The sequence below is a fragment of the Theropithecus gelada genome, chromosome 14 (assembly GCF_003255815.1).
Source record: "Theropithecus gelada isolate Dixy chromosome 14, Tgel_1.0, whole genome shotgun sequence".
Taxonomy (NCBI): Eukaryota; Metazoa; Chordata; class Mammalia; order Primates; family Cercopithecidae; genus Theropithecus; species Theropithecus gelada.
The window spans coordinates 115,414,737-115,441,284 of NC_037682.1; the positions used below are offsets into that span (position 1 = coordinate 115,414,737).

At 39.6% G+C, this 26,548-nt stretch overlaps 1 protein-coding gene across 2 annotated transcripts in view; it reads left to right on the forward strand.

Annotated features, from left to right (window-relative positions):
- Positions 1-1,326: 1,326 nt before the first annotated feature.
- VWA5A (von Willebrand factor A domain containing 5A) overlaps positions 1,327-26,548 on the forward strand; it is a 32,541-nt gene continuing 7,319 nt past the window's right edge. The window contains exons 1-14 of one of the 2 annotated variants that reach the window (XM_025357760.1): positions 1,327-1,399; positions 3,411-3,468; positions 3,587-3,789; positions 4,101-4,323; positions 4,444-4,619; positions 4,886-5,000; positions 8,853-9,022; positions 9,255-9,343; positions 9,554-9,698; positions 10,130-10,209; positions 22,482-22,596; positions 23,379-23,543; positions 23,818-23,918; positions 24,289-24,542. In XM_025357760.1, the coding sequence (XP_025213545.1) occupies positions 3,426-3,468; positions 3,587-3,789; positions 4,101-4,323; positions 4,444-4,619; positions 4,886-5,000; positions 8,853-9,022; positions 9,255-9,343; positions 9,554-9,698; positions 10,130-10,209; positions 22,482-22,596; positions 23,379-23,543; positions 23,818-23,918; positions 24,289-24,542 (1,879 nt within the window). In that variant the 5' untranslated portion in view covers positions 1,327-1,399; positions 3,411-3,425. Of the gene's footprint in view, positions 1,400-2,482; positions 2,598-3,279; positions 3,469-3,586; positions 3,790-4,100; positions 4,324-4,443; positions 4,620-4,885; positions 5,001-8,852; positions 9,023-9,254; positions 9,344-9,553; positions 9,699-10,129; positions 10,730-22,481; positions 22,597-23,378; positions 23,544-23,817; positions 23,919-24,288; positions 24,543-26,548 lie in introns of those variants that run through there. The other variant, XM_025357761.1, reaches the window with a different exon arrangement.

The window sequence follows — 26,548 nt, forward strand, 5'->3', positions numbered from 1 at the left end:
TGTGTATATTGTGCTCGGTTACGGGAATTTTCACATAGTTGTCTTTTCAACAACCAGCATCTCTTGTGTGTTTCCTGATTCAGTGCCCTCTAACCATGCTGCATGCCTGGTCTGTGGCAGACTTTTAGTGCTAAGCTCTAAGCCCAGCAGGAGCAGATGATGAACTCTGCCCACGTTTCCAGCTCCTCCCTTTTGTTGCTCAGATGTTTCAGTCAATGGAAAGAAGGCACAGTCACAAGGAACAATACCAGACATGACTTCTCTCCAGAGAAAAGGATAATTTCCTCTCATAATTAGTTCAGTACATCTAAAAAACATGGTTGTAGGGCCCAGTACTGATAAAATAGAATTTGTGCTTATGTTATGCTTTACTATATGTGCATATATTACATGCGTGTAACTGTATATACATGTGTGGTGTACATACATACACATATATACATCTATGCATGCACATGCATGTATATAAATGCGGGTGTGTGTATATATATATATAAAACTTTTATGGCCACTAAGATTCATTAGATCTCAAAAAAACAATCAGTGGAGGTATGTCATTATCCCCATGTTTCAGATGAGAGAACAAATAACTTGGGGAGAGTAACATATCCACAAAAAATACACCACAGAGACCAAAATCAAGCTGTGTTTTCCATATGTATCATGTATTTTTTCCCTATAGATTCTCCACAGCAATATGACACTTTAATTCCCAGATTTAATAAGTTGTTTTGAAATAGAGAAGTCATGGGGACCTTGATAACTTCTAATGTGCTTTAGCCAGGTAAATGAGCATAGACATTCTCAGTTACTTACATTGTTAACCCAAACATTTGGTTTCAGGATCCCATAAGTGACCCATGACAGGAAGACTAGGGATTCCCTGGCTAGAGCTTCTCTCATTAGAGCAGATGTGTGTGCCTTGCACTATCTCCTTATCTTTCCCCGTGCTGTAGGGAAGGTGCAACTTGGGGAAAAATGACTCACATTAGAGATAAGGTGTCAATGATATAATGTCCATAAAGCTTTGATTAACGGGGCCCAGGGCACAGTTAAGCCCTTGGCAATTAAGCTTTTACAGAAATATGCAGTTTTTCATGTCATTGTTGATGTTGTTCCTGTTGCAGCATTTTCCCTTTCTCTCTTTGCCGGTTCTCTGATTGTTCCTTAGCAAAGAGCAAATAAAAAAAGCAAACGTTCCAAACTCGAAGATTTTTCCTTTGATACAAACAAGCGAAAGTTCGATTATTTGTTTAATAATTTTCCGTTGATCCCTTAGTCTTGTAGTCCCTACTTTATAAACGGTCCCTAGAAAGGGGCGGTTCTTTCCGGAAATTGTGACCGCAGCTGTTTTTCACTCCGCTGTGACTCAGAGCACTCCGGATTGCAGGAGAAAAAGGTAGGGGACCAAGCTGTCGGTGCAGGGCCTGGCTCCATCCCCTGCTCTGGAAGACTGAGAGCTGCGCATTCTAGCTCCCTTTCCCCAGTGCCCAAATTTGTAGGGGCTCCTTGAACTGCACGCCCCACGGGTGGAGGATTTCATCCTGATGTATGAACCCCAGGAAGGTTTCCTGCAAGTTTGGTAGTTTAGGGAAATCTTTTGGAGGCTGAAGGAGGGATTTAGGCATCTCTTAATCTGAAGGCCCTTCTTCCTACTTTCCTTCTCTTTTACTTTACTTTTTCACCCCCTTTCTTTCTTTGATATACACAGTTGATGTTTTCTGAATTTCAAGGTAGTGTAAGCTGAGGAAATGAGGCTGTAAGCCTCCATCGACTCCACTCAACTGCAGCCTCTAAGCCCTTCTATATAGAAATGTAAGAGACTGACGCAGTCCCTTCTGTAAATACGTGGACATTGGAAATCTGGGACTGAAATGGAAAGGTTAAATCAATCTCTGATTTTATCCAAGCCCCACTTCTTACCCCAAATCTCCTTGTCTGGTTCCGGGTTCTCCACTTCAACCCCTGCCACAGGTCGCAGGGGTGTGTGTGGCCAGTGGTGCCACCCAGCTCCCCTCCCTCCCTTCTAGCCGCTGAGCAGCCCCTGCTGGGACTGCATTCCCGAAGCAGCTACCTGGCTAGGCCAGAAGACTTGTATTCTCCCAGCTGCCTCAGATTCATGGCTTTCAGCTTGGTGGCCAGTCTCTACCTAAGCCTTGCAAGTTGCCTTTCTGAAGTGCCATCCTGAAAGACAGAACTAATTCTGACCCAAACTAATTTTGTTTGTACTCGGAAGAGTGGGGGCAAGGGTGCAGAATAGCAAGTTTTCCTCAACGGAGGATTTTTTTCTGAGCTTAGAATCAGGAAGTGAAGGCTATTTCCTTGTAGGGGACACCCTCTGCATCTCTCTCTTTTACTCAAGCCACCGCTGGTGAGTATTGCCCAGCCTGAGAGCTTCTCTTTCAGCTGTTTCACTCCTGTGTGAGTCTCCTGCTTTAGGCTGTCTGCTTAATGAGTTATTAGAAATTCTTCCCTCGCCCAGCCCAGCCTGTTCTACCAGAGAACTTGCCCAGGTCAGAGGTCTGCGTAGAAGCCCTTTTCTGAGCATCCTCTTCTCTCCTCACACCTGCCGCTGTCCTCTGCATTGCTGTCAAATTGTGAGTCATTTTGCCACACTCAGTTTTTATCCAATTTCTCAAAATAACAGATATGGAATGAAAAGCCTGATTTACTGGTGCTGTTTAGTTGGGGTGCCAATGTAGGCTATGTGCATATATAATATTTATATATATTAGAATATCTTGGATGGATACAAACAAATATACTCGTATCTTTTAATTCTGAGTCCCAAAGAAAAGCCACAAGATAAATGGCCTGTGGCAGGAGTCCATCTTGGATCACACAGCTTCTCACATGCAGCACGTCCCTGAATGCCATGATCCAAAGTGAATGACGGCAGAGGTTTATTGATTAACAGTTACAACAATAATAGGGACAATAGTGATGTCTGTCATCATTGAATAAATGCCTCCTATGGGCCATGTGCTATTCTAGGGACTTCACATGTATTAATTCATATATGATGTGTGGATATTATGCTACTCATTTTAGAAAGAAAATACTGAGACTCAGATGGGTTAGTGACACCTGTTCCATATGCCTAAGGAGTGGTGAATTAAACACACTTTTGAGAAAGTGGAATTGGTATTTGAAACAGCCTCAGGGTGTTTCAGAGATTTCCTGTTTAGTAGATACCAGTGAATCTTATACCTTCCCCACCTAGAACTGCCATTTAAAGGGAGCCTTTTGATGGAAATTCTTTGTCTCCTTTTTTTAAAGGTTCCAACTTCCTAACTCCAACATTAACCCTTTGACTGTATTCTTATGCCAGAGAAAAGCACATAAAGTACTGGTGTTTGAACAGATAACTTCCAACATGTCTCCCTGTTTGTGATATGTCTTTTCTGCAGAAATCTTGCATCACCATGGTGCACTTCTATGGCCTACTCACCCTCCAACGGGAGCCAGGTAAGCTTACTTTGTGACTCTTACTTGCCATTGAATCTTCGGCACGTAGCACAAGGCTTGATCTACAAGGAGGCATCCTACTGAAGCTTGATGAACTTGAATTCTGGTCTGTCTACAGTGCCACTGAAGAGTATCTCTGTGAGCGTGTCCATTTACGAGTTTGTGGCTGATGTGTCTGCAACTTTGAACTATGAGAATGCGGAGAAAGTTCCTTTGGAGGCCGTCTTTCTGTTCCCCATGGATGAAGACTCTGCTGTTTACAGCTTTGAGGCCTTGGTGGATGGGAAGAAAATTGTAGCAGAATTACAAGACAAGATGAAGGTAGTAGAGATTACCTCCTCCCTTCTTATTACATTACCTACTCCCTTCTTATTTTCTTAATGCATACTCTTTATGATCTCTACTAAATATACTTTCACAAAACATGCTGATGTTGAAAGCTCTTTCTTCCACTCTTTTCTAACCGCCATTTTTCTAAAATCATTTGGGGGGAAAAATCAATCAGAGGCATTCAAAGTATAGCTGTAATTAGACAAGACCAATCACAGTCACTCTGCACTACTCGTCTCTTTTTCAGCCATGTCACCTTGGATGTTCCCTTTCTTTCCCATCCCTTGCCCTGTTCTTCTCAGGCCCGCACCAACTACGAGAAAGCCATCTCCCAGGGCCACCAGGCCTTCTTATTGGAGGAGGACAGCAGCTCCAGGGATGTCTTCTCTTGCAATGTGGGTAACCTCCAACCTGGGTCGAAGGCGGCAGTCACCCTGAAGTATGTGCAGGAGCTGCCTCTGGAAACAGATGGGGCTCTGCGCTTTGTCCTCCCAGCTGTCCTGAATCCTAGATACCAATTCTCTGGTGAGTATCTCTCCCCTTTGAATACTAGTGGTGGGTGACATAAATGGGGAAATTTTCTTAAGGTTGAGAGTGTCGTAAAAAGTGTTGGCAAGGAAAACAGAACTAGGTCACTTTTTATAGGGTCGTCGAAGGACAGTTGCCTTAATGTGAAGACTCCTATAGTCCCTGTGGAGGACCTGCCCTACACACTCAGCATGGTCGCAACCATAGATTCCAAGCATGGCATTGAGAAGGTCCAATCCAACTGCCCCTTGAGTCCCACTGAGTACCTAGGAGAAGACAAGACTTCCGCTCAGGTAGTTAATGAGAGAATACTGCTGTTGTCAGTTCCTCTGTTGCTTGAGTCTTGACTTAGTCCCCACCCAGTTCTTCCCAAATGATAACCCAGAGGGGGTCCCACATGCTCCTTCCATATCCTCATTTAATGTCCAGAGCCTTCTCTCCAGCCTCACCTCTGTTCCTGGTCATGTCTCTCATGGAAGAGGACTGTAGCCCTGACCTCAGCCCCAAGTAGCAAGCAGTGATGATTCTAATGTGGCTCCTTTACCTGTCCCCAACTCAGGTTTCCCTGGCTGCTGGACACAAGTTTGATCGGGACGTGGAACTCCTGATTTACTACAGTGAGGTGCATACGCCCAGCGTGGTTTTGGAGATGGGGATGCCTAAAATGAAGCCAGGTATTTTCTTTCTTCCTTTGTAGTAATCCTCTAAGGGGCACCTCCCTGTCTTGGAATTACTGTCAAATTACTCTCTTTTCTTTCCTTCCCTCCAGTGGTGGTTAATACGTGTGAAAACTGAAATAGTTTACACTATGTCATGCCAAAATGGTTAGGTTTAATGACTGTCATGTGATACGTCTTGTAGGCAAATTTAAGTAGATCAGTAGATAATTGGGCAAAAGCCAGGAACAGATAATTTACAAGAGAAAACATGGCCAGTTTATAAACATGTGGCAATGATCAGTATTGACAGAAATCCAAATAATCATGTGACATTTTCACCTTTCAAATTATCAACGATTTCCAAATCTGATGCCTCATGCTTTAAAAGGTGTGATGAATTAACCTTTTGAGTATAAATTTGGCCATATGTGTTAAATAAATGTTAACTTTCATAATTTTACTTTTAGAAATATTGCCTAAGGAAATAAATCTAGATATAAGTAAAAATATGCACTGAGATGTCCCCCACCATTTTAATAATATCAAGTATTAGTAAGCAATCAAAATGTCTCTTAGTGGCTAAATTTCCTATGCTAGGTATACTTCATGAGTTATTATGCAGCTCCTAAAATAATGTACACTGACAGGTTGAAGTAATTGGAAAAATGACCTCCAAAGAATGTTAAGTAAAAGAAAAGTAAGTTATAGACAGATTACCACTATAAAATAATCTGTGCTTTAGGAAAAACATTTTAAAACACAGGAAGAATGCAAGCAGTAATTGTGATTAGATTGACTAAGTTTAGTTCTTAATTTCTTTTTTATCTAATAAATAATTTTTATTGATTGATTCATCACAGCTACATGCAGTCTCAACTGAAGTTTTTTTTCTCTCTTTTTTGAAATAAAATATACATAACAAAATTGACCATTTTAACTATTTTTAAGTGTACAATTCTGTGGTCTTCAGGACATTCACTTTGTACAACCATCACCACCCTTCATCTCCAAAACTTTTTGTTTTGCCCCAGCTTTTTAATTCCTAAGACTAAGTTTAGCTTCTTAATAACTTTAGTTTCTTGTTTTCTTTTAATGTTTCTTGCTTTTGAAATTTTCCTTTATGTATACACACTCTTTCTGGGAATTTAAATTGGTATAACCCATGTCAGTTTGCTGTGTTCTTGGGGGCTACCTGGGCTGCCATGCTCCTGGGTTTCAATAACTCAGGACTGGAGTGCTATTGCGACTTCTGAAGCATTTACATGTGGTGGAATGGACATGTCCTTGGTGACAATCATATTCAAAGTGGGATGACTTGAGTTAGGCTCTTGCTTTTATAATTATAACTGTTATCAAGAAAATACCCTGTAGTTGTTTTTCTGCAGAGTACCCTACTCTCTCATTGTTAATGTTTGCTTCCAAAGTAGCTTCATACTTGAGCTCACAAATTGAACTTTTTAGTTTTCCCTCACTTGTTCAACCACTCTTCCTCAGGGCCAGCTCTCCATGCTAAGGTCATTCAAGGGGCTCCCAGTTTCCACCAGATTTGCTGTAACCAGCTCCTCTTCCATGAAGCTCCATGCTCTGTCTTTGTACATTAGTGTTCTGCTTTTTCCTTTCCTTATGGTGACTGTTTCCTTGGGTGTCCATGAAATATTCCCACAACAGTGACCTACTTGTCAGTTAAGATTATTTTAAAGGACTGTCTTCACCAGAGAAAGTTCCATGACGTTGGATCTCAAAAGGTAAGCATTGAGATCTCAGTCCCTGTTTTTTAAGAAGTTCCCTTGGTCCCTATGTAGATTGTCTCATCTAGTCCCCATGACCAGTTCTGAAGGCCAAGGGGGGACATCAGGGACAGTCTTTACAGTCTTGTGAATCCCTTCCAGCAGGACTGCTCAAGTTTTGCTTCCCAGGTCATATATTTAGTCAAAACGACTTGCTATTCTCATCCACACAAGGAAGCAAATGACAACTTTAAGCGGCAGCTTGGCTCACTAAAACCATTTAGAGTTCTGCCAAATGAAACCTACAGCTATATGACAAAAACACAGTATGTTATTTTTTTACAAACTTAGAACAGATGTACTTACGATATTAAGAACATAATGTCTTTCTAAAATTAAATTTATAATTTAATTTAAAAAGTGTGTAAAAATACAATTTAGAAATAATTTAATAATATTGTTATTACGGGTTTAATCTGAGTTGAGCCCTAAACCGAGTTCCTTAAGTATATTATATTACTTAACTCTTAAAATCAAGCTTGTTCAACTCAGAGTCTGGGGGCCGCATGGGGCCCAGGACAGCTTTGAATGCAGCCCAACACAGATCTGTAAACTTTCTTAAAACATTATGAAATTATTTTGTGATTTTTTTTTTTAAGCTCATCAGCTATATTTAGTGTTAGTGTATTTTATGTGTGGCCCAAGACAATTCTTCTTCTTCTTATATGGCCCAGGGAAGCCAAAAGATTGGATACCCCTGCTTAAAATAATCTTGACGTAGGTGGTACTACCTTGGTTTTTCAGAGGAAGCATGAGGCTAGAGGAAGACATGAGGCTAGCAAGCAGAGGAGCTGAAGTTTGAAATGCCTCATTTGAAAACAAAGAAGCTGAGACTCATGGAGGTGAAAATAATTTGAGCCAGGCTAAAATTATAGTAGATAATCCACATATAACGCTTACAATTCATCTGGCATTGTTGTAAACAGGTTAAATGTGTTACCCCATATCATACTCATGCCACCCTTTCTGACTCCTCAGTATAGCACCAGCTCCATTTAAACCAGCTGTCTCTGAGAATGGAAAGGAACCTTGCTGACCAAAAAAGCTCCTCCTCTGTCATATATCCAGACATCTGGATTGTATAAATGTTATTTTTGAACCAGTGTCCTATCATATATTTGATGGGCAACATCCATCTTATTCAGAAGCCAGTTTGGTGATTGACATATCCTATGGGAAAGAAATTAAACTGAGCCACATTCTCTTGTCATACCAAATCCCGGGTCTACTGAGAATATAAACCTATGATCCTGGAACCACTTCGTAAAAACGGGATAATGGAATTTAATTATATAGCCTCTTATATTTTCTGTAAAGTTGGAGTTAACCCAGCCATTCTCATTGCATCACTATCTCAATACTAGCATTTCAGTTCCTGTATCAGCCCTCACTTGCTTCTAAAAATAGTCACAGCTATGGCTTTGACAATGTGGCCAGATAGACTGGGCTCCTGTGGTCACCCCCATACCATTGTTTGGATGATGCTCATAGAATCCAACACGTATCTCAGTGTTTCCCTTTCTACTGGGGACTATCAGCGAGTTATTCATAGCCAAAGCAGACAGACTTACCTCAGTGGGTATAATACTTATACTCTCAACTCTTGTAAATTGTCAACTGAAAAATTGTCCATGTGAGTATCACTTTTTTCAAAGCCGTAATTAAAGACTTAAGGCCCATGTGATACATTTCCTGTTTATTTGATTTGAAGAAAAGGTTTGATTCTGTAGATAAACTTGTGTGGTTCTTTTGGCAAATGCTGGAACATTTTAACCTAATGTGTTTCATTCATTTGCCTAGCTGCCAGGAAACTAGTAATCAGTGATAATGTTTTAACTATTGCTTGTATCTACTAACTTCTATCCTCTTTCTTCTTTTTCATGTCTGTTCTGCTTTTGTCTGTCTTATATATTTATAACTCACCTCGACCCCGTTGCAAGCAGTTATGGTATACGAATCATCACAGTGTTTTAGATTTCAGTTTTCTTAGCTCTTAATTGAATTCACTACCATTGATTCTTAGGTACTAGGATTCTTGAGTTCCTTTTTGTCTTACAATGGCTGTATCCTTTCTGAACAGGTCGTTTGATGGGAGATCCATCCGCAATGGTGAGTTTCTATCCAAATATCCCGGAAGATCAACCATCCAATACCTGTGGAGAGTTTGTCTTCCTCATGGACCGCTCGGGAAGTATGCAGAGCCCCATGAGTAGCCAGGATACATCTCAGCTGCGCATCCAGGCAGCCAAGGTAAAGCTTCTTTCCTCTTCTGGGTCACATGCTCGCGTGAGGATGAATCTGAGGGGTTAAATTAGGGTCTATCTGGAGCCTGAGACAGCAGCATGACGACCCCGAGGTTAGCTTTGGAATGTAAGAAGGTGCAAGGTGAGTGATGGCCTACCTCCTCCAGAGTCGATTGGCAGGGCCCGTGTGTTTTGACGAGCCTCTCTCGCTCTGTCTCCTCATGCTCTCTTACCTTCAGGAAACACTGATTTTGCTGCTGAAGAGTTTACCTATGGGCTGTTATTTCAACATCTATGGATTTGGCTCTTCCTATGAGGCATACTTTCCGTAAGTTTCTGGAAAGACAATAGGGAGTACAAAATGAGACTTTAAAGAAAGCGATTAAATTGTTAAAGGGGTTACTGCGGAGTTGACTTTGGCATTGGGGGTTTCGGATAAGACTGTCTTTTCATGGGGCTTTCTCAATTCAATTCAGGGACTCTATACTGGGCAAAGTTAAGTAGCCCTCATGTAACTGGGTGTGTTTGTTTTTCTCAGGAAGAGTGTGGAGTACACTCAGCAAACAATGGAGGAGGCTCTGGGGAGAGTTAAGCTTATGCAGGCCGACCTAGGGGGCACGGAAATCTTGGCACCACTCGAGAACATTTACAGGGGACCCTCCATCCCAGGCCACCCCCTACAGGTAAGAAGTGGAACAGAGCTCACAGAAGAGACTGCAAGTGTGAAATCCCTAAAAATCTATGCCCCTGAGCTTCATGCAGTATGTTGAAATATGGTTTGTAATTCACAGTCTTCTATCATATAGTAAATAGAAAAAAAAAGATGATGCATTTTTCTTCTTCCTTAACTCCATGCGATGGACACTGGAAGGCCTTTTATGGAGTGCCACAATAACTTAGATGCAGCTAGGAGGGGAGATGCTAAAAATTCCCTGGGTTCTGAACAGATCATGTGAGAATGTGGTGCTAGCGACTGAAACATTAGGGATTTCATGCCTCTTTGAAGAGGTACCAGAGCCTCTGCAATGAAATAGATGGATTTTTCAAGGGCAAATTCTGGTTTCTTAAAATGAACTTGACAAAGACCTGATGAACATTTTCTTTCTTTGTACAGCTTTTTGTCTTTACAGATGGAGAAGTTACAGACACATTTAGTGTAATTAAAGAAGTTAGGATCAACAGACAGAAACACAGGTATGAAGAAAGTGTGATTTCTGGGTAATTGGAGCTAAGTAGTGGCATACAGACTCTAGTGCCACATGATGCCACTGTTGACATTCCTTAAAGAGGACCAAATGATTTCAGAATTTAGTTTTAGCAGCTGAACATTTATTTCTCCCTATAAAAAGTAAACACAGTTTTCCAAATGACATCAACAACACAGCAAAACCATTGTTTCTTATTCTTTCTAAACTACAACGGACACGAGAATTGAATAGTAAGATGTTAATTTTTTTTTTTACTATAAACATTTTTAGGGAAGTAACACATGCAGAAAACTACAAAAATTATAAGTATACAACTGGATAAATTATCACAGTGAATGCCCTGTGTCATCGCCACATAGGTAAAACCTGGAATGGTAGTAGGCCTCTCCATCTGTACCCTTTTCCATCATGTCCTATTCCCTGTCACTACACACTAAAACTTTCCTGACTTACAACATCATGGGTTATTTGTGCTTGTTTTTGAGTGAAAATGAATGAGTTATACAATATGTTTTTGTTTCTGTGTATATTGTTTCTTTTCTTTCAGCAATACGTTGAGAAATTCATATATATTTTGAGTATAGCCATAGTTAATTTTCACTGATGTATAGTATTCCATAAAATGACTATACCATAATTTATCTATTGATTTTAATGCTGTAGGACTTTGATTTGGCTGTTAAAAATGATGCTCCTGTGAACAGTTTTGTATTCTTGTACATTATTGTTTTGCACACACGTGTATATGCATACATACATATTTATATACGTAGATTTTTCTCTGAGTAGACAGAGTTCTGGAGTTTCTAGGGAACGCCAAACATTTTTCCAAATGATTGTACTAATTTAATTCTTTATTGTAGGAGTGTTCCAATCGCCTCATTTCCTATCCAAAACATGATATTGTCTTTAAATTTTAGTTTTGTGTGTGTGTCGTGGTGTCTTATTATGGTTTTAATTTACATTTTCCTGCCGATGAATGAAGTTTAGCACTACTTCATGTTTGTTCACCAGTTATATGTCCTCTTTTGTGATGTGTTTTCAAGTCTTTTTCCTGTTACTTATTTATTCCTATTAGGTTGATTTTCTTATTGACCTGCAGTTCATTCTGTAGTCTGGATACAAGCTCTTTGTTGATTGTATGTTCTAGAAATACTCTATAGTTTGCTCTTAGCTTCAAAATGTATTCAAGTAATAGTTGTTAATTTTAATGTAGTTCGATACTTTTTAGTCTTTTCCCTTATGGTTAGTGTTTTCTGTGTCCTGTTAAAAAGTCTTTCCCTATCCAAGGTTTTGTATTTTTGTAATGTGGATATCAAATTGACCCTATTCTATTTATGGAAATGTTTGTCCTTTCCTCACTAATGCACAGTGTCATCTCTGTCATCAATAAGCATCTATGCACATGTACGTTGTTTCTGGATCCTCTGTTCCATTGCATTGGTCTATTCATCTAGATGTGTGCTAGAACTACACCATATAAATTAGTACAGATTCATGACAAATCTTGATTTCCAATAGTGATAAACCCTCAGTTTTGTTCATTTCATAACCAAGACTGTCTTGGTTACACTTGACTGTTAGTATTTGTATTTTAGCATTAGCTTGTCAGTTTTTACCAGAAAAGGAAACCTATTGGTATATTGGCCAGAATTGCATTGACTAGATCTATTTAAGCAGTATTGACTATTTACTATATTGAGCATTCCAATCTATTTACATAGTATATCCTTTCATTTACTTTGGTCTCTGATTTCTCGAAGTGTTTGATTCCAACATTTTATTAAGAAACCTTAAACATATAAAGGTGTTGCAAAAATAGAACAATGGAGAACAATGGCATGGGCTGGCTGCAGTGATTCATGCCTGTAATCCCAGCACTTAGGGAGGCCGAGGCGGGCAGACCACGAGGTCAGGAGTTTGAGACCAGCCTGGCCAACATGGTGAAACCCTATCTCTACTAAAAATACAAAAATTAGCCAGGGCATGGTAGTGTGTGCCTGTAATCCCAGCTACTCAGGAGGCTGAAGCAGGAGAATTGCTTGAACCAGGGAGATGGAGGTTGCAGTGAGCTGAGATCGCACCACTGCACTCCAGCCTGGGTGACAGAGTGAGAATCCATCTTGAAAAAATAAAAAATAGTACAATGGACACCATATACCCTTCACCCGGGTCTACCAGTTGTCAACCTTTTACCACATTTGTTTCAGCTATGTTTTTTGTCTATACATACATACCTATGATAAAATTTAACTTATGAATTACACACAGGAAGAGATTAGCAATAACTAATAATAAAATGAACAGTTAAGTAAAATAAAGGTCACTTGAGCATAAGTACTGCAATATCACATGTATCTGTCTGATACCTGAGACTGCTACTAAGTGACTAACGATCATACAGACAGCATGGAGACACTGGACATAGAGGATTCATGTCCAGGGTGGGATTGGGCAGCATGGCACAAGATTTCATCATGCGACTCAGAATGGGATGCAATTTAAAATGTATGAATTGTCTATTTTTGGAATTTTTTATTTAATACGCTTGGACTGCAGTGGACCGCAGGTAACTGAAACTATAGAATATAAAACTGCAGATAAGGGAAGCCTGTACACACAAAATCTCTCTGTAATATTTTATAATTCTCTGTGTAGAGGGCTTCATGCATTTTTTTTATTGAATTGTTTCCCTAGGTGTTTGATGCTATTTTAAATAGTATTTTTTAATAATTTTATTTATTGGTTGTTTATTTCTGTTTAGAAATGAATTTCTATAGCTTGTTTTACCTTGACTTGTATTTAATGATGTTAATTTAGATATTAGTTAAATTATATTTTAATTTAAGAGTCTGCAAATATAAAATATTTGCAGGCTCTTTTAGATATTCTATGAAGAATCACATTTGCAAAAAATATCAGTTTTATTTTTCTTATTTTAAAAAATATTCTCTTTTTCTTATTTTTTAAAAATTTTTTCTTCCCTTCTGGATTAGCCTGGAGAGAACCTCTAGTAGAAATCTGAATCAAAATGATCATATCCTTATTTCATTTTGGACTTCAACGGGAACATTTTAACTTTGCACAATTAAGTATGGTGTTTGCCATAAGGGTTTTTTTTTTTTTTTTTTGGAGTTATCCTTTCTACGATTAAGGAAATTCCCTTTTATTTCTGTTTTGAGGGTTCTTTTCTCGCTTTTCTTTCTTTTGTTTTGAATAATGAATGATTGTTGAATTTCATCAAATGTATTTTATGTATCTGTTTAGATTAATGTATGATTTTATCCTTTCTTCTTTTAAAGTCTGAATTCTAATGATAATTCTTAAATGTTAGACCAACCTTGAATTTCTGGAATAAACCCAAAGTAGTTGTGATATATTAATCTCTTTCATATATTTTTTGATTCCTTTGGATAATACATTTTTTTAGGAGTTTGAATCTATTTTCGTGGGAAATATTGACATATATTGTCTTATCTTGTCAGGTTTTGATATCAATTTTATGCTAGTATCATAAAATGAGCTGTGAAGGTTGCCTTTTTTCCTTGCTCCAAAAGATTTTCTTTCATAACTATTTATTATAATTTGCCAGCAAAGCTCTCTTGGCCTGGATATTTTTTTGAGAAAGTATTTGTTTTGAACTATTCATATTTAATGTGTTATTTTTTATAAAAGTTTGTATATTTTACTGAACTTACTTGCATTAAATTGTCTATTATATTGCCTAATAATATTATTAAATTTTGTAGAATATGTAGTGATATTACCTTTTCTTTTCTAATGTTGGTTATTTGTGCCTTTTCTATTAATATTTCTTTCCTTGCACTGGATATTTATCAGTTTTTTTTTTTTTTTTTTTTTTAATTTATTTATTATTATTATACTGTAAGTTGTAGGGTACATGTGCATAACGTGCAGGTTTGTTACATATGTATACTTGTGCCTTGTTGGTGTGCTGCACCCATCAACTCGTCATTTACATCAGGTATAACTCCCAATGCAATCCCTCCCCCCGCCCCCCTCCCCATGATAGGCCCCGGTGTGTGATGTTCCCCTTCCCGAGTCCAAGTGATCTCATTGTTCAGTTCCCACCTATGAGTGAGAACATGCGGTGTTTGGTTTTCTGTTCTTGTGATAGTTTGCTAAGAATGATGGATTCCAGCTGCATCCATGTCCCTACAAAGGACACAAACTCATCCTTTTTTATGGCTGCATAGTATTCCATGGTGTATATATGCCACATTTTCTTAATCCAATCTGTCACTGATGGACATTTGGGTTGATTCCAAGTCTTTGCTATTGTGAATAGTGCTGCAATAAACATACGTGTGCATGTGTCTTTATAGCAGCATAATTTATAATCCTTTGGGTATATACCCAGTAATGGGATGGCTGGGTCATATGGTACATCTAGTTCTAGATCCTTGAGGAATCGCCATACTGTTTTCCATAATGGTTGAACTAGTTTACAATCCCACCAACAGTGTAAAAGTGTTCCTATTTCTCCACATCCTCTCCAGCACCTGTTGTTTCCTGACTTTTTAATGATCGCCATTCTAACTGGTGTGAGATGGTATCTCATTGTGGTTTTGATTTGCATTTCTCTGATGGCCAGTGATGATGAGCATTTTTTCATGTGTCTGTTGGCTGTATGAATGTCTTCTTTTGAGAAATGTCTGTTCATATCCTTTGCCCACTTTTTGATGGGGTTGTTTGTTTTTTTCTTGTAAATTTGTTTGAGTTCTTTGTAGGTTCTGGATATTAGCCCTTTGTCAGATGAGTAGATTGCAAAAATTTTCTCCCATTCTGTAGGTTGCCTGTTCACTCTGATGGTAGTTTCTTTTGCTGTGCAGAAGCTCTTTAGTTTAATGAGATCCCATTTGTCAATTTTGGCTTTTGCTGCCGTTGCTTTTGGTGTTTTAGACATGAAGTCTTTGCCCATGCCTATGTCCTGAATGGTACTACCTAGATTTTCCTCTAGGATTTTTATGGTATTAGGTCTAACATTTAAGTCTCTAATCCATCTTGAATTAATTTTCGTATAAGGAGTAAGGAAAGGATCCAGTTTCAGCTTTCTACTTATGGCTAGCCAATTTTCCCAGCACCATTTATTAAATAGGGAATCCTTTCCCCATTTCTTGTTTCTCTCAGGTTTGTCAAAGATCAGATGGCTGTAGATGTGTGGTATTATTTCTGAGGACTCTGTTCTGTTCCATTGGTCTATATCTCTGTTTTGGTACCAGTACCATGCTGTTTTGGTTACTGTAGCCTTGTAGTATAGTTTGAAGTCAGGTAGCGTGATGCCTCCAGCTTTGTTCTTTTGACTTAGGATTGTCTTGGAGATGCGGGCTCTTTTTTGGTTCCATATGAACTTTAAAGCAGTTTTTTCCAATTCTGTGAAGAAACTCATTGGTAGCTTGATGGGGATGGCATTGAATCTATAAATTACCTTGGGCAGTATGGCCATTTTCACGATATTGATTCTTCCTATCCATGAGCATGGTATGTTCTTCCATTTGTTTGTGTCCTCTTTTATTTCACTGAGCAGTGGTTTGTAGTTCTCCTTGAAGAGGTCCTTTACATCCCTTGTAAGTTGGATTCCTAGGTATTTTATTCTCTTTGAAGCAATTGTGAATGGAAGTTCATTCATGATTTGGCTCTCTGTTTGTCTGTTACTAGTGTATAAGAATGCTTGTGATTTTTGCACATTAATTTTGTATCCTGAGACTTTGCTGAAGTTGCTTATCAGCTTAAGGAGATTTTGGGCTGAGACAATGGGGTTTTCTAAATATACAATCATGTCATCTGCAAACAGGGACAATTTGACTTCTTCTTTTCCTAACTGAATACCCCTGATTTCTTTCTCTTGCCTAATTGCCCTAGCCAGAACTTCCAACACTATGTTGAATAGGAGTGGTGAGAGAGGGCATCCCTGTCTTGTGCCAGTTTTCAAAGGGAATTTTTCCAGTTTTTGCCCATTCAGTATGATATTGGCTGTGGGTTTGTCATAAATAGCTCTTATTATTTTGAGGTACGTTCCATCAATACCGAATTTATTGAGCGTTTTTAGCATGAAGGGCTGTTGAATTTTGTCAAAAGCCTTTTCTGCATCTATTGAAATAATCATGTGGTTCTTGTCTTTGGTTCTGTTTATATGCTGGATTATGTTTATTGATTTGCGAATGTTGAACCAGCCTTGCATCCCAGGGATGAAGCCCACTTGATCATGGTGGATAAGCTTTTTGATGTGTTGCTGAATCCGGTTTGCCAGTATTTTATTGAGGATTTTTGCATCGATGTTCATCAGGGATATTGGTCTAAAATTCTCTTTTTTTGTTGTATCTCTGCCAGGCTTTGGTATCAGGATGATGTTGGCCTCATAAAATGAGTTAGGGAGGATTCCCTCTTTTTCTATTGATTGGAATAGTTTCAGAAGGAATGGTACCAACTCCTCCTTGTACCTCTGGTAGAATTCAGCTGTGAATCCATCTGGTCCTGGACTTTTTTTGGTTGGTAGGCTATTAATTGTTGCCTCAATTTCAGAGCCTGCTATTGGTCTATTCAGGGATTCAACTTCTTCCTGGTTTAGTCTTGGAAGAGTGTAAGTGTCCAGGAAATTATCCATTTCTTCTAGATTTTCCAGTTTATTTGCGTAGAGGTGTTTATAGTATTCTCTGATGGTAGTTTGTATTTCTGTGGGGTCGGTGGTGATATCCCCTTTTTCATTTTTAATTGCGTCGATTTGATTCTTCTCTCTTTTCTTCTTTATTAGTCTTGCTAGTGGTCTGTCAATTTTGTTGATCTTTTCAAAAAACCAACTCCTGGATTCATTGATTTTTTGGAGGGTTTTTTGTGTCTCTATCTCCTTCAGTTCTGCTCTGATCTTAGTTATTTCTAGCCTTCTGCTAGCTTTCGAATGTGTTTGCTCTTGCTTCTCTAGTTCTTTTAATTGCGATGTTAGAGTGTCAATTTTAGATCTTTCCTGCTTTCTCTTGTGGGCATTTAGTGCTATAAATTTCCCTCTACACACTGCTTTAAATGTGTCCCAGAGATTCTGGTATGTTGTATCTTTGTTCTCATTGGTTTCAAAGAACATCTTTATTTCTGCCTTCATTTCGTTATGTACCCAGTAGTCATTCAGGAGCAGGTTGTTCAGTTTCCATGTAGTTGAGCGGTTTTGATTGAGTTTCTTAGTCCTGAGTTCTAGTTTGATTGCACTGTGGTCTGAGAGACAGTTTGTTATAATTTCTGTTCTTGTACATTTGCTGAGGAGTGCTTTACTTCCAATTACGTGGTCAATTTTGGAATAAGTACGATGTGGTGCTGAGAAGAATGTATATTCTGTTGATTTGGGGTGGAGAGTTCTATAGATGTCTATTAGGTCTGCTTGCTGCAGAGATGAGTTCAATTCCTGGATATCCTTGTTAACTTTCTGTCTCGTTGATCTGTCTAATGTTGACAATGGAGTGTTGAAGTCTCCCATTATTATTGTATGGGAGTCTAAGTCTCTTTGTAAGTCTCTAAGGACTTGCTTTATGAATCTGGGTGCTCCTGTATTGGGTGCATATATATTTAGGATAGTTAGCTCTTCCTGTTGAATTGATCCCTTTACCATTATGTAATGGCCTTCTTTGTCTCTTTTGATCTTTGATGGTTTAAAGTCTGTTTTATCAGAGACTAGTATTGCAACCCCCGCTTTTTTTTGTTCTCCATTTGCTTGGTAAATCTTCCTCCATCCCTTTATTTTGAGCCTATGTATGTCTCTGCGTGTGAGATGGGTCTCCTGAATACAGCAGACTGATGGGTCTTGACTCTTTATCCAGTTTGCCAGTCTGTGTCTCTTAATTGGAGCATTTAGTCCATTTACATTTAAGGTTAAGATTGTTATGTGTGAACTTGATCCTGCCATTATGATATTAACTGGTTATTTTGCTCATTAGTTGATGCAGTTTCTTCCTAGCCTCGATGGTCTTTACATTTTGGCATGTTTTTGAGATGGCTGGTACCGGTTGTTCCTTTCCATGTTTAGTGCTTCCTTCAGGGTCTCTTGTAAGGCAGGCCTAGTGGTGACAAAATCTCTAAGCATTTGCTTATCTGTAAAGGATTTTATTTCTCCTTCACTTATGAAACTTAGTTTGGCTGGATATGAAATTCTGGGTTTAAAATTCTTTTCTTTAAGAATGTTGAATATTGGCCCCCACTCTCTTCTGGCTTGGAGAGTTTCTGCCGAGAGATCTGCTGTGAGTCTGATGGGCTTCCCTTTGTGGGTAACCCGACCTTTCTCTCTGGCTGCCCTTAAGATTTTTTCCTTCATTTCAACTTTGGTGAATCTGGCAATTATGTGTCTTGGAGTTGCTCTTCTCGAGGAGTATCTTTGTGGCGTTCTCTGTATTTCCTGGATTTGAATGTTGGCCTGCCCTACTAGGTTGGGGAAGTTCTCCTGGATGATATCCTGAAGAGTGTTTTCCAACTTGGTTCCATTTTCCCCCTCACTTTCAGGCACCCCAATCAGACGTAGATTTGGTCTTTTTACATAATCCCATACTTCTTGCAGGCTTTGTTCATTTCTTTTTCTTCTTTTTTCTTTTGGTTTCTCTTCTCGCTTCATTTCATTCATTTGATCCTCAATTGCTGATACTCTTTCTTCCAGTTGATCGAGTCGGTTACTGAAGCTTGTGCATTTGTCACGTATTTCTCGTGTCATGGTTTTCATCTCTTTCATTTCGTTTATGACCTTCTCTGCATTAATTAGTCTAGCCGTCAATTCTTCCACTTTTTTTTCAAGATTTTTAGTTTCTTTGCGCTGGGTACGTAATTCCTCCTTTAGCTCTGAGAAATTTGATGGACTGAAGCCTTCTTCTCTCATCTCGTCAAAGTCATTCTCCGTCCAGCTTTGATCCGTTGCTGGCGATGAGCTGCGCTCCTTTGCCGGGGGAGATGCGCTCTTGTTTTTTGAATTTCCAGCTTTTCTGCCCTGCTTTTTCCCCATCTTTGTGGTTTTATCTGCCTCTGGTCTTTGATGATGGTGATGTACTGATGGGGTTTTGGTGTAGGTGTCCTTCCTGTTTGATAGTTTTCCTTCTAACAGTCAGGACCCTCAGCTGTAGGTCTGTTGGAGATTGCTTGAGGTCCACTCCAGACCCTGTTTGCCTGGGTAACAGCAGCAGAGGCTGCAGAAGATAGAATATTTCTGAACAGCAAGTGTACCTGTCTGATTCTTGCTTTGGAAGCTTCCTCTCAGGGGTGTACTCCACCCTGTGAGGTGTGGGGTGTCAGACTGCCCCTAGTGGGGGATGTCTCCCAGTTAGGCTACTCAGGGGTCAGGGACCCGCTTGAGCAGGGAGTCTGTCCCTTCTCAGATCTCAACCTCCGTGCTGGGAGATCCACTGCTCTCTTCAAAGCTGTCAGACAGAGTCGTTTGCGTCTGCAGAGGTGTCTGCTGCTTTGTTATTGTTTTCTGTGCCCTGCCCCCAGAGGTGGAGTCTACAGAGACAGGCAGGTTTCCTTGAGCTGCTGTGAGCTCCACCCAGTTCGAGCTTCCCAGCAGCTTTGTTTACCTACTTAAGCCTCAGCAATGGCGGGCGCCCCTCCCCCAGCCTCGCTGCTGCCTTGCCGGTAGATCACAGACTGCTGTAATAGCAATGAGGGAGGCTCCGTGGGTGTGGGACCCTCCCGGCCAGGTGTGGGATATGATCTCCTGGTGTGCCTGTTTGCTCAAAGCGCAGTATTGGGGTGGGAGTTACCCGATTCTCCAGGTGTTGTGTGTCTCAGTTCCCCTGGCTAGGAAAAGGGATTCCCTTCCCCCTTGCGCTTCTCAGGTGAGGCAATGCCTCGCCCTGCTTCAGCTCTCGCTGGTCGGGCTGCAGCAGCTGACCAGTACCGATCGTCCGGCACTCCCCAGTGAGATGAACCCAGTACCTCAGTTGAAAATGCCGAAATCACCGGTCTTCTGTGTCGCTGGCGCTGGGAGTTGAAGACTGGAGCTGCTCCTATTCGGCCATCTTGCTCCCATTTATCAGTTTTAATAATAATTTCAGAACACCAGCACCTTTGTGTTTGTTGGTACTTTCTATCATATAAGTGTTTTCTATTTCATTAATATCTACTCCTATCTATCTTTATTATTTTCTTTCTTTTACATTCCTTGGGTTTATTGGCCATCCTTTTTTAACATCTTGAGAAAGATGCTTGATAGTTGAGTTTTAGACTTTCTTTTCTAATTGCATATTCAGAGCCATGGATCTAAGCACATCTGTAGCTGAATTTTAAATGTGGATATGCCATTTGCCATTGTCATCCACTTAAGAATATTTTCCAATTATCATTATGATTTTTAAGCTTGTATAATTCACAAGTACAGTGCCTAATTTCCCAATATTTGAGGATTTTCTATTTTTGTTAGTTGTCAATTAAAAAATTATAGAAATTAGATGATCCTCTAGATGACATCTTCCCTGAGAGGATGCATTCTTTTCATTCTTTGCTTCTGAATGGTCACTGGATAGACTGGGAACAGATAATCTTAATCCAGTGAGGGTCTGATGAACTTCAGGCACGGTGATGGCTGGTCTATTTCGGATTCACTTCTACCTCTGGGATGTAGTCCTTTAGGGTTGTATCCTCAATTCTTAGGTGTTTACAAGAACACCTTTGCTATGAAAAGCGCAAATTGCTATTTTGTTCCTCCTGCCTGCGTGTAACCGCTTGGGTTTTAAGTCATCTGTCTTTGTACTTGGCACTTGCTTCGAAGGGTCAAGGAGCATCAGATGCTGGGCTCATTTCTCTTGGCTTCTCTCCTCTCCCAGGTCTTGGCCCATAGATTTTTATCTTGGTAGACCTTTGATGTTTTCAAACAAATTGTTGCAAATATTGTATACGGCTTTCCTAGTTCTCTGCTGGCCTGAAACAATTTACAGTGGCATTGCTGTGAACAGAACCTTCCTAGGGTGTTATATTTTAAGTCAGAAGTCATTGATTTAAGTTACAGTTCTTCTGCTTGCCTGCAGAAGATAAATCAACTAATCTCTCTATGCCTTAGTTTCCTCACATGAAAATTAGGATCCTAATAGTACTCACTTTACAGATTTATTGTTATGGTTTAAAGAGTATACCTAGGGAATGTATTAGGAACTGCGCTAGATAAAAAGTAAGTGCTATATAAACTTTTGCTATTATTGTAATATTTTGATTTTTATTATCATCCACATGTAGCACTGTCATGAGTTCTAGTCAGTCATCAATTTTTTGTTGTTTGATTGTTTAGAGATAGGGTCTGTCACTTTGTTGGCTAGGCTGCTCTTGAACTCTTGGCACTGGCCTCCCAAATTGTGAGCCACCACACCCAGCCAAAATTGTTTAGTTTTGATTTTATACAAAAGACCTTAAAAAAATAACAGCACTTTATAACATAGGCTACAATTCAAAGATCATGTTAGAAATTTAAAGGTTGTGATATGAAGATGCTGTCAGGTCGTAGTATTTAGGAAGTCTCGTTACAGGTAGGTCCAGTTAGAAGTCTGTTCCTGAGTCTTAAAAGTGTAGAGCATTGATCCTAATGCTGATGCCACTAGACTTGGAGATGATGACTCACACGAATCTAAGAGAGACTGATACATAAACCAAAATTGCAGGGTATTAATTTGCAATGAAAACTCTGTCTGACATGCCTTCCAAAAGCACCTGTGCTAGTACTACCAATATATTCTTTGTTTATATATAATTCTATTTGGGAAATCACATTATGTTTAAGAAGTTACTTGGTGCACATGGACTAAGGCAGGGCAAGAACTCTCCAGTTAGAAGAGCAGGAGGCACACTTCCTTTCCCTAAGAATGGTCTTGCTAGGGGAGATGCGGTACCAGCACATCATTAGGTAGGAACTGGTGTTAGTTTCTATCTTTCTGTTAGTTTGCCAGAGGGATCTTGCAGTAAGGTAGATCAGTGCTCCAGTGACGTTGCTATCATTTAGTAGTTGCATGATCTTGGAAAGATTTCTTAAACTTTCTGGGCCTCAGTTTCTTATCTGCAAAGTGAAGCAGAAGCCTGCTTTTTAGGGGTTTTGTGATGATTAAATTGAATCATTGATTTAAGGCATTTTTATACCTCCTAAAATATAGAATATACTCAGTAAATGGTAGCTATTACACTTTTGGTCAAGAAAGTAGACTATTTCCTTATGTATTTTTGGCCATTATGTATTAATTTTATATGTTTACTCTTTAATGCTTGCGTCTAACCTCTGTCCTTTTACAATTGCAGGTGTTTCTCATTCGGTATCGGAGAAGGTGCCTCCACCAGCCTAATAAAAGGTATTGCCCGGGCATCAGGCGGCACCTCAGAATTTATCACAGGCAAAGACAGGATGCAGTCCAAGGTGAGGGACAGACTGGCTGTGTCTGTCCGGAGGTGGCAATCCAGACCAAAGTGGAATGGGGTGGGGACACTGTGCAAGGGCAGGGGTAGCAACTTTCCCCCAGGATACCTGTTCCTATATCCCCAAGGCCTTAGGCTGTATACTTCGTCAGGCTACTTTTGGCCTCATGTAATAGAAGCCCTCTGTAGTATCTGGAAATATGACATCTGGTCCCAATAGCTGCAAGCGCAGAGACAAGATGCTGAAAGGGATCGGGGCCTTTGCATTTAAGACCAGACATGGACCAACTAAGAGCTTTGACTGTCATTCATGACTAAGATTCTAGGTCTGCGCTTTAGAACCTCTTTTTGTACTACACGCATCCTGCATGCAAACTATACAAAGAAAAGGAGAAGGAATAATCGTGATAGATCTAATGGATTGGAAGAGGTAGTAAATTGCTATTCCATTTCATCTTTCTGCACAAGGAGAAGACCCCTCTGGTGGTATTTCTAAGCTCCTCTTTCCCAGTTGGTGCCACCTGTTATCTAATCCCCTTCTCCAAGGGTCTCGTTACTCAAACGTTTTCGTTATTTACATTTATGGTACTAAATATTTCAGCTTTGGCTTATTCATATGTAAAGCTTCTTCATATATAAAGCCCATCTCCTGGAATAGTATTGAGGAGTAGGCATGACATGTATTATATTGTACCATATCTGATACATAAATAAATGTTCAGTTAATGGTAGCTGCCATTGTCCATATCATTTGTGTTTATTCTGTTCTCTTCCCTCCATTAGGCTCTCAGGACTCTGAAACGCTCTCTGCAGGCTGTGGTAGAGGATGTCTCTCTGAGCTGGCATTTGCCTCCTGGTCTGTCTGCTAAAATGCTTTCCCCAGAACAGACCGTCATCTTTAGGGGTCAGAGATTAATCATCTATGCCCAACTGACCGGGAGGATGCCAGTGAGTTCCCATTCTTGTTTGTTCCTCTAGTCACAGAGCTACCACACTGACCATTTCACTAAAGCTGGTAGGTGGATTTCAATCTCAGCCAGAGACGGTACTTGCCAAGTAGAGCTAGCCTACTTCCTTCCCATCGTTTCAGGTCTCTGGTTTCCTAGGCTACCTGATTCTTCATCAGATATTTTAATACATTGTTTTGGGTACCTGCCCCTGTTCTGATCCTTCCATGGATGATCTCTTTCTTCCATCATTTCTACTCATCTCTAATTTGCAGGCAGCAGAGACAACAGGAAAAGTATGCCTCAAATACACACTCCAGGGCAAGACTTTTGAGGATAAAGCGACATTTCCTCTACAACCTAAGCCTGATGTCAAGTGAGAATTCAGTTTTCCCTTCCTTCCTTCCTTCCTTCCTTCCTTCCTTCCTTCCTTCCTTCCTTCCTTCCTTCCTTCCTTCCTTCCTTCCTTCCTTCCTTCCTTCCTTCCTTTCCTCCCTCTCTCCCTCCCTCCTTCCTTCCTTCTTTCCTCTGCCATCTTTGGGGATTAGATTTCTTCTCTTAATTTTGGGCTTCATTGTAATTGTTTTCCTACAATCATTTTTTATTTCTAAACCACCCAAGTCTTAATCTCTCCCGTTATCTGACTTTATCTGAACTCTTCTATTCCTAACTTTTAGGAGTCCTGAGAAACTGGTATATGGGTGTCTTTCCCTACATTTCAGTACTTTTTAATTTTTTCCTTTTAGCTTCACCATTCACCGCCTTGCTGCCAAGTCCTTGCTCCAGACCAAGGACATGGGCCTCAGGGAGACTCCAGCAAGTGATAAAAAAGATGCATTGAACCTCAGCCTTGAGTCTGGTGTCATAAGCTCCTTCACAGCTTTCATTGCTATCAATAAGGAGCTCAACAAGCCAGTTCAGGGGCCTCTGGCTCACAGGGACATCCCAAGGCCAATGCTGTTGGGTGCTTCTACCCCATTGAAGATAAGATGCCAATCAGGTAATGAGTTTTATTCTATTCAGACTCATATAGAATAAAAGGTTCTGACTATCTGAGCACATTATTTAAAGGAAAAGGCTGTGAAATATTCTTAAGTTGCTTTGTTTTCCTTCTACCTCCACATCTAGGGTTTCTGGTTAGTGTTAAACTTTTCCGTCCCAGGGAACTAGAATGCATCACATTGGCAAGGAGATTTAAAATAATCCAAGAGAAAACAAAAAAACAAACATTAAAATGTAGAAAGTGCAGGTAAACACTGAGTAACCAAACTGCCTAATCTGTGTGTCTTCTTTTGAGAAGTGTTTATTCAAGTCTTTTGTCCATTTTTAAATAAGATTATTTGCTTTCTTGGTTTTGAGTTTTATATATATAGATATCTTTTTTATTGAGATATAATTCAAATATCATACAATTCACCCATTTAAAATGTATAATACAATGTGTTTTAGTATGTTCACAGAGTTGTGCAACCATTGATTGCCACAATCAATTTTAGAGCATTTTCATCACCAAGAAATAAACTTCATAACTATTAACAGACATTTCCCATTTCTCTCCCTGACCCCACCTATCTTCTCCTCCACTCCCCTCCCCACCAGTCCCAGTAATCACTTACCTACTTTCTATCTCTATATATTTGCCTATCCTGTCTTTATATATTTGTTCTGGACTTATTTTCTTTCTTTGTTTTTGAGACACGGTCTTGCTCTGTTGCCCAGGCTGGAGTGCAGTGGCACAATCATGGCTTACTGGCTTACTGTTGCTATGGCTTACTGTAGCCTCAACCTCCCAGGCTCAAGCAATCCTCCCACCTCAGCCTCCTGAGTGGCTGGGACTACCATGCCACCATGCCCAGCTAATTTTTTGTATTTTTTGTAGAGATGGGGTTTTGCCATTTTACCCATGCTGTGGCTGGCTTATTTCACTTAACATAATGTTCTCCAAGTTCATCTATGTTGTCGCAAATAACAGAATTTTGTTCTTTGTTATGGCTGAATAATGTGACATTGTGTATATATAGTACATTTTCATCATTCATTCATCCACTGATGGATACCTAGGTTGATTCCATGACTTGACTGTTGTGAATAGTGCTGATATCTCTTTGATATTACTGATTTCCTTTCTTTTGGCTGTATATCCAGCAGTGGGACTGCTGGATCATATAGTAGTTCCATTTTTAACGTTTTAAGGAGCCACAGTTTTCCACAATGGCTATACTAATTTACATTCTCACCAACGGTGTACAAGCATTCCCTTTTCCCCATGTCCTCACCAGTACTTGTTATTTTTTGTCTTTTTGGTGGTAGTCATTCTGACAGGTGTGAGGTGATAGCTCATTGTGGTTTTGATTTGCAATTTCCTGATGATTGGTAATGCTGAACATTTTTTCATATACTTATTGGCCATTTGTGTGTCTTCTTTTGAGAAATGGTCTATTCAAATCTTTTGTCCATTTTTAAATAGGGTTATTTGCTTTCTTGGTTTTGAGTTAAATTCCTTGTGTATTTTGCATATATTAAACCCTTATCAGATGTTTGGTTTGCAAATATTTTCTTCCATTCCGTAGGTTGTCTCTTCACCCCGTTGATTGTTTTCTTTGCTATACACAAGAGGTAACCTCATTTATCTATTTTTGCTTTTGTCACCCATGCTTTTGAGCTCATATCCAAAAATAATTGCCCAGACCAATGTCAAAGATATTTTCCTTTATGTTTTCTTCTAGTTGTTTCATAGTTTCACCTCTTACATTTAAGCCTTTAGTTCATTTGAGTTGGTTTTTCTATGTGATGAGAGAAAGGGTGTAATGTTATTCTTTCATATGTGCATATCCAGTTTTCTCAATGTCGTTTATTGAAGAGACTCTCTTTCACCTATTGTGTTCTTAGCACTTTTGTCAAAAACTAGTTGGCTGCACATGTGTGGATTTATTTCTGGCTCTCCATTTCTGTTCCATTGGTCTGTGTCTGTTTTTATGCAAGTACTATGCTGTTTTGATTACTATA